General features: G+C 35.4%; 1 protein-coding gene across 1 annotated transcript in view; it reads left to right on the forward strand.

Moving 5' to 3' along the window:
* LOC106474936 (protein lap4-like) overlaps positions 1-5,574 on the forward strand; it is a 26,469-nt gene extending 20,895 nt beyond the window's left edge. Inside the window, exon 3 of the mRNA XM_013935636.2 lies at positions 5,500-5,574. Coding sequence (XP_013791090.2) covers positions 5,500-5,534 — 35 coding nt within the window. The 3' untranslated portion in view covers positions 5,535-5,574. The remainder of the gene's footprint in view (positions 1-5,499) is intronic.
* The last annotated feature ends 3,268 nt before the right edge of the window (positions 5,575-8,842 follow it).

The following is an 8,842-nucleotide window of genomic DNA, read 5'->3' on the forward strand; positions in this document are numbered from 1 at the left end:
GCACAACGATTACTTAGTTGTGATACATCTTTCATGCATCAAGGCACAACGATTACTTAGTTTGTGATACCTCTTTCGTGCATCAAGGCACAACGATTACTTAGTTTGTGATACATCTTTCGTGCATCAAGGCATAACGATTACTTAGTTTGTGATGCATCTTTCATGCATCAAGGCTTAACGATTACTTCGGTAACTTGTGTTGATTAAACTCTTTGTGATTTCCAATCGTGAATTTTTTTTTATATATATTTGACTAACGATCATTTTTTGTTACTCATTAACTTACGTTGATGTTGTTAATTTTTTTCCCAACATTGACTATTTTTGAATAAACTGTATAATCTGTATGACAAGTTTTTCTTTCTAAATTTAAAGGTACAAGTTTGACATGTGGTATACACACACTCACAACAGACACGAATAGTGTCAATGTGTCTCAAAAACACCTCGTTTAATATAGACTAATTGAATCTAGCATTTCAATCCCACATAGCCAAGATAATTATTAAAGCCTGTTATCGTGACAGCTCGTGCTCCCAGAACAATATGACTCGACGAATCTCCAGAAAGGCGAAGAAAGTCTTGTCTGAGAACAGACTGTATGTGTGGAATTTCACGTGTGGTATTGTGATTGGTCTATTGTAAGCATAGATAGACTGTTCAAACCACATCTAAAATTTAATTTTTTTCAGAAGATTATTTTATAGTGGGATAATAGAATTGTACGTAAGATAACACGTTGCAGGATGTTTTAGTTAGTGGAAAAATTTAAGCTGCTTCGTACTGACATCAGTCGATCATTTTAAATGTAGGTGATTAATAACTTGGAATTACGTCCGTTGGCACGTGACTCGCGGATTATATATACAGTTTTTCCAATTCCTTACACGTTACCGTTAAAACTCCTGCCTTTTATACCAGGTAAACACTATTACTTTTAACTTGATAAAAAAAAATTGAAAATATGGTGAACCTTACACATAATCACTTTAAAATGTGTTTTTTTTTGTTTGTTTTTCTTTTGAACTTTTACGATAGGGCAAGAATCTTGTGTGAAGAATTCTGTCGAGGTAACGAATATTTGTTTGTTCTCTGGCGGTGGTTTTGGCAAATTAGCTTTCCGTGGAACAGCCTCTTGGTTTGTTCGCAAGGGTACATATCATATAGAATTAACTCTTGAACGTCGACTATAGGCCTGTGGATGATCTAATTTTCGCCGGAAAGTCTCACCTAAAAGAGTTTATTTGACTCGGAGTTTTATAGGTGTTGCTGTATAAAACTACTTTGGAAGATGTACTTTTCGCCGGAAAGTCTTACCTAAACGAGTTTATGTTTTATAGATGTTACTGTATAAAACTACTTTGGAAGATGTACTTTTCGCCGGAAAGTCTTACCTAAACGAGTTTATGTTTTATAGGTGTTACTATATAAAACTACTTTGGAAGATGTACTTTTCGCTGGAAAGTCTTACCTAAACGAGTTTATGTTTTATAGGTGTTACTGTATAAAACTACTTTGGAAGATGTACTTTTCGCCGGAAAGTCTTACCTAAAAAAGTTTGTTTTATAGATGTTGCTGTATAAAACTACTTTGGAAGATGTACTTTTCGCCGGAAAGTCTTACCTAAAAGAGTTTATTTGACTCGGAGTTCTATAGGTGTTGGTGTATAAAACTACTTTCACATGTGTCTGTTTGTAACGGTGATGTTTTTGAGGTTGGTAGACGACCATTGGGAGGTATCAAAATAATTAGACTGTTACTTGGTTTGGTTTGTTATGAATTTCGCGCAAAGCTACACGAGGGCTATCTGCGCTAGCCGTCCCTAATTTAGCAGTGTAAGAATAGAGGGAAGGCAGCTAACTCTTGGGCTACTCTTTTACCAACGAGTAGTGGGATTGACCGTCACATAATAACGCCCCCATGGCTGAAAGGGCGAGCATGTTTGGTGGGACGGGGAATCGAACCCGCGACCCGCAGATTGCGAATCGAGCACTCTAACCACCTGTCCATGCCGGTCACTCTTTCTGTACCCAACTTATAATTTAACAAGGGGGTGACAATGCGAAAATAGTAGCTTAGCTTGTTAAACACTTTTTGCGAATTCTCATCAGTTAAGGTAACTGACTAAAAACACCGTTGTCTTCTCTCGTGGCTGATGTTTAGATACAATACTAAGTTCTCTTCATACCACTTTCTTTTCTTATAACACCAGGTGTCGCCTAAATAGCTAACTTATATTTGTTTCTATTATACACTCGATTAATCTGAAATAGCCATAACTTAATCAATGTTTGTAATTAAAAATAAATGCATAAAAAGTTACACGTACATAAAACAACACCTATCAGACAGCTGAATTACAGAACAAAAACTTTGTTACAAAGAAAAGCTTACAAAACTAACAACAGGACATACTTCACGATATGCGGTATTTAGGAATTCTCTGTTCTCACATAAGCATTTGTATTATAATTTAATTTATCTTAAGGTGGAAGATTTACTGGAAAGTTAATTACAATTGTTCCGTCGAAAATATTTACTTATTTAATATTGATGTGAGCTATATTTTGCGGTTTTTTTTTATTCCGATGTCAGCCAGAGGGCGCACGACGTTAAGAATAAGTAAGATTGTGTGAATAGGTATAAAACGTTCTAAAGAACATAAAAAAAAAAGATCTAGTAAGTTTGCTAAGCACCTACAAACAAGACTATGTTATAAATACGAGTATCAGCTAGTAGTGAGTCAGCGCTTAGTTACAGTGGCAGAATACTAACGAAGTGTTTACTTTGAGTGAAATATTCGGATCAGCGTTAATTATTGCATATATGCAGTTACTCGATCGATTAGCCCTAGAGTCTTATAAGTACTTTATTGTGTACGTTTAATGTAGTACCGTTAAAGAGGTATTTCCGTTTCAAATTTATTTGGAAACTCGGCCAACAACTTTGTACAAGTTACAGCAACGTACAAGCTCGTAAAAAAATTAATTAGTACCGTTATATGAACTGGACTTGAAAAATTGTCAACAAATAATCTAAAAGAACCAGCACAACGAAAGGACGCTACAACAGTGTGTTTCCGAAATATGTACTTTAAAGCTTCCAACAAGTTCTAGTCTATCAAACAAAACAGTTTTGCAGCCAATAGAAAAGAAACAAAACTACTGTAGTCTTGTTTGTTTTCATAGCTTGCTTATCATGAATAAAACATTAACTTAGGAGCTAAGCTGGATGTAAATTGGTTGTACAGCACAAGAATAAAATGATTTAATGTGAGTAATGCCAAGTTGTCTTATTTTGCTTACTGTTTGAGCATAATCAGAATTTTTGGATGGACATACATACGTACATATATATATGTGTTTGTTTTTGTACTTTTCTGTTTTAATATTGTTTACAAAAAATATTATAGAATGTTTTATATAAGTCGTGATTTTAACAGAATTTCTTTTTCTTTATTATTTTAACCTTAATTGAATAATAACACGTTTCTGTCGACCACTCAACGATCGAATGTGCAGCGTAGGGGGTCGTTGTGTAAGCACGTGCGAGGTACAGCTACGTACCTGAAACACTATACTCGTGTATTATACGTCGTCTTTTGATACTTATAAATGAACTGAACAAAGAAGCATTTTGACCTTGGTCAACATTTTATGTAGTTTGTTGTTAACTGTTTGTGTTACTGAAATATTGGGTGTCACGAGACTTAATAGAATAAGACATCCAAATGTCGAAATGTTGTCGATGAAGGAATGTTACCAATTTAAGTTATTTTCAATATAATACTGATATCGCTATTTACTGTTAACCATTTCACATTAAGTGGGTGTAGTTTGTATCAGATAATTGTTGAGGTTCCTAAACATTTGAGATTGTTTTTTTGGTCATTGATTCTGCAAATAAAAATGGAAATATTAAAAAAGAAACCAAAACCTCTGATCGTTTCATTGTTTGGTATAATTATTCGAACGCTTACAGAACTCGTGGTAGTAAAAAGCCACGCTCTGTGTCCCGAGATAGAAACTTCGAGTAAGTATGTCTTTGTATATGTACATAGGCGAGATTACGGGAGGAGGCAAGAGGGAGTAGTTGCTCCCCACTTTTTCTGTGCGATATAGCATACACGTGATATTCACAATAATTAAGTCAGACTTTTTTTTTTTCGCCCCCCCCCCTCCCCACACACACATTTTGGTGTCAAATCCCTCCCATGTAAACATTTCAACTATTGAAATATAATATTTTTCGAGGAGTGAGAGCAGGAGAAAAATTCTGCCGGTACTCAATGAGTACCGGAACTTATTTGATCTGCTTTGTCGTTTTTTTACGTTTACACGTAGTTTTTGTTATTATTCAAAAACAGGTCCACTTTAACCACCTGAGTACCTCTGCTCTTTTTTTTGACAATTTCACCCCCGACTAACAAGTACACCCCCTCCCCCTTCCTTTAGTGTAAGTAATGTTGTTCAGGTCCTCTTGATCTGGAAAACATCCACTCCCACTCTTCTGACCGCGACTGCAGGTGATGTTTCTAGTAAACAATTAGTATTGTCAGAACTAGAGTTGACGACAACCGTACAACAGACGTTTCAAAGCAAAGGTTGAAACGGTTTTTATCGTGTCTCAGGTTACGAATTCTTGAGACCAGGGGGGGTCGAATTACCCTCTAATTTTCTGAATATATTTTTCGATCATACATGATAGATCGGTTGTTCTCAGTAGTTTTCGAGTGGCTGTATTTAATTATTCCGAGCTGCACTGACATTTCTGAAACCGTAGAATTATTTAGTTATCTATGGGTTAAAAGCTAAACGAAACTTTTTCATTCTGAGACTCGAGTAACCAATTCATGATACGTTTTTTTTTGTATTGCATGTGTACGATCTATACATAACTTACGCTGACGCTTTAACATTTCCTGTTCTTCCCACAGCGTTTGAATGAATCAGTTCTCTCCTCTTCGCGTCATGGTTACGCATGAGAACGTAAATATTTTTTATTCATTGGTGTTGTGAGTGTTGTACACCGAAATATGGTGAACTGTTGTCATGTCCTTTGTAAGGCCATGGTGCATTCAGTAGTGACCACCTGCTTTTATTAATTGTACGCTCGTGTGATCACAGGAATTTTTGAGTAGACGTTTAAATCCTTTTTTGACCATTTTTTGTTTGTTCCAAAGTTCTAGAAATTAAACGTCAAGGTCACTGGGAGTGGGTCAGTATTATAAGACTGTCAGATCACTTAGAACAGATGTCAGTTTGTGTTGTTGTTACCAACAGATGAAAGTATAGGCGAGTCCATGTTTCAGCTGAGGTGTGATACATATCTTTGATTAGACGGCTCACTTCTTTTTTTTAATATGATTAATATTAGATTGTGTGAAGTTTAGTTAACCATCAAATACTGACTGCATCATATTTGATAATTTTGTCTTTTAACACTTAGTGTAAAGAGCTGTCAACAATGAGTGAAATCTCTCTTTTCTGTGTACAGTCCATAGGAGAATATCGGTCAGGGGCGTGACCTAGAGGTTAGCGCGCTTGAAATGTAAATACAAGGGTTCGTGGTTCATTGTCGCAAAAGTACGCCCCGACCTTTGGAGTCATGAGCGCGCATAAGAATGATGGTTAAATTCCACTAATCTATCAGGCAAGAGTAGTCCAAGAGTTGGTGGTGAGTGTTTTTGAATAGGTGCCTTCCTTGTAGTCTGTCAGTTCAGAATTGAAAAAATATAGCTTAAAGAACTGCAACGGTAATTAATGAGATTAATGGTGTTGTTAGTTGTATTATTGTTACTTTTTTTATGACTTATATATGTTACCTGATGTACTTCTGCAGGGTCCCCGAAAGTGTTGTTTTAAGAGTAAATAAAACCAAAATTAAGAGTTACAAATGTTTTTATTTCTTGCTTTTGAAGTTCATATGACATGCTGTGTTGTGCATAATTCTTTTCGTGATTCATGCATGCACACATTTTACTGACGTCACGATAGTAAAAATTACAAAGTTAAGCGTTCCTTATATGATGTCAGTTTAGTGTCTACTGACTGACTGACAAACACACTATTGTATAGTGGATGCGAGTGGTTAAAACAGGTGATCCCTCTAGGCTGCCTTCGGCCCCCTTACGGGGAAATTGAGGAACATTTAGCCAACAAAGTTATAAACTTGGTGTATAAGTAGTTTATAAAAACCTGTTCAAAAACTAACACGGATTTGGTATTTCTAGGATTAAGAGAAGACTATAATATAATTAAGTAAAAGTACCGTTTTTGCACTTCAAACAAGTAGTTCTAGTTTCTTTTGTGTAAAACATAACTTCATTATGTAATGGGCGCAAGGAAACTGAAGTGACTTCAACATCCCTTCCTCCCAATCTTCATCAACCGACGAGGTAACGAAGCGTCTCCAAACATTTCCCACAATGCCTCAAATGAACAAGCCTCAACCTTTTACCAGTTCCTAAGTAACTAAAATGTTTTTATTTAACATTACAGAACTATTAACGGCCCTACCATAGCAATGTTTAGGGTTAGGAATTGCGAAACAGCGTTATCGTTTCAGTTGTGCAGTTTTATCGATATCATTTGGCTATAGCTTACTGGAAAAACAGTAAAAAAAATTGTTCGATAACCAGTTAATTTGAAATAATTTGTGCTTCAAACAGTAAATTGACAAACAAATAGCGGTTTTTGAAATTCGTTTGTTAAATTGTTTTATCATGATTTAAGTCTTAAAAGCAAAGTTTGGTGTGATTGTTTTAGAACTGGTATTTCTTTAAAAAATTACAAAAGGTCAAAATTTGTAACATTTATTATGTGTCCAGGTTAACCTTTTTCTAGGCATGTGATGTTGTACATTTTTTATGTTCATAATTGTACAGAAAATCCAGTAACACTGATTTTGGACAAGATCTAATTTGTCTAATCACACCAAAACGATTATATAATGAGAAGAACGCCGGTTCATTGGTGTTTTAATATGAATGTTCTAGCCAAACCATTAAAGTATTGTAAGATGCAGCCCCAAGCTATCAAAACAATAATGTTGAGACAACGACGTAGTAGGTAATTTGCGTGGAACGACCTCTTGTTGTAACTTTATGTACTATTTGCCATCTAAAGAGTTAAACTGTAGACTGACAAATCCTTACTTTCTCAACAATTTTTCGGACGAAAGCATCAAGTTTTTATATCAATAACCGATAGTGCTACCGAAACGCTAGTTTTTTATATCAATAACCGATAGTGCTACCGAAACGCTAGTTTTTTTATATCAATAACCGATAGTGCTACCGAAACGCTAGTTTTTTATATCAATAACCGATAGTGCTACCGAAACGCTAGTTTTTTATATCAATAACCAATTTGAGCGTCAAATTAGATTTTGAATACGAGTTATTTAATCTCATCGGGGGGGGCTTACTAAGTGCGACGGTAACTTAGTACTGGCCCCCGCTGATAGAGGAAATTCGGGGTAAAACGTCAAGTTATAGTTTGTTTTATGAAATTCAAATACCACGTGCGTTATTGATATGCTTCAGAACTTTGTGACAGTACTATTTGTTCATGGCATTTTTATGCGGCTGAGTTTTTTCTCTCCATTCAAATTTGTTCTATACTTTTTTTTCTTCTATAAACATAATGTGGGATAGAGAAAGTTTAATGGTAAAGCTCAGTCCAACACATGTAAGTCTACCACTTCAAAATTAGTGAAGGCTAGCGCAGATAGCCTTCGAGTTACTTTGTGCGAAATTGGGCAAACAAAACTTTTTCTTCTTTCTGTGTCTTCCTTTTACAAATGAGTTAACTGAAGTGGTAATCGCACGAAGTACATTAATACTGGCAGTGTTTATGGTATAAGATACAACATATGTCATTATAATGTCTCGAATATCATGAGGCAAAAACCGTAAGATTATTAAAAAGTGAAAGATTATAAGATGACCACACACATGCACGTACTGAAATACTGTTCTGGAACACAGATAGCCAATTGTTTAGCGTTGTGCTTAACTTCAAACAAACAAATCCATTGTTCGATGGTACTTATACTATCAGAAACCGTGATATTTTTCAGTCTTTTTTTTTTTATTTTTAGCCGCGACATAGTGGCTCTTAGAATGACTGAGTTTTATTTACAAGAACAAGCTTATAGATCACAGCTCCATATCTTGACAGATCTCATTACAGCCGCGGCTATTGAGGATTCCCCTTGTTTTAATTGTAATTATCACGTTATTGCCTTATTTGTTTGATAATACATATGTACCTCATATAACTGCAAGAAAAATTAATGTTTCGACCCTTTTGGAACTTAGAAGAGTAAAAGGGGTTTCAATCCGAGAAAAGAGGTCAAGAAAAACATAATAAACTGTAGTGAAAGCCCCCGCCCCCATACTCGGTGGCTCTGTGGCTTGTATAAAGATGGGGTTTCCATACTTGTGCTGTGCTTTGTGCTTAATATAGGGTCAAGAAATGTGATAATCTGTTGTGATAGAGGGCCAAGAAATGTTGATAATCTGTTGTGATAGAGTGCCAAGAAATAATAATAATCTGTTGTGATAGAGGGCCAAAAAATGATAATAATCTGTTGTGATAGAGGGCCAAGAAATGTTGATGATCTGTTGTGATAGAGGGCCAAGAAATGATAATAACCTGTTGTGATAGAGGGCCTAGAAATGATAATAATCTGTTGTGATAGAGGGCCAAGAAATGATAATAATCTGTTGTGATAGAGGGCCAAGAAATGATAATAATATTTTTGTGATAGAGGGCCAAGAAATGATAATAATATTTTTGTGATAGAGGGCCAAGAAATGATAATAATATTTTTG

Source organism: Limulus polyphemus, unplaced genomic scaffold, assembly GCF_000517525.1.
Source record: "Limulus polyphemus unplaced genomic scaffold, Limulus_polyphemus-2.1.2 Scaffold7879, whole genome shotgun sequence".
NCBI classification, from domain to species: domain Eukaryota; kingdom Metazoa; phylum Arthropoda; class Merostomata; order Xiphosura; family Limulidae; genus Limulus; species Limulus polyphemus.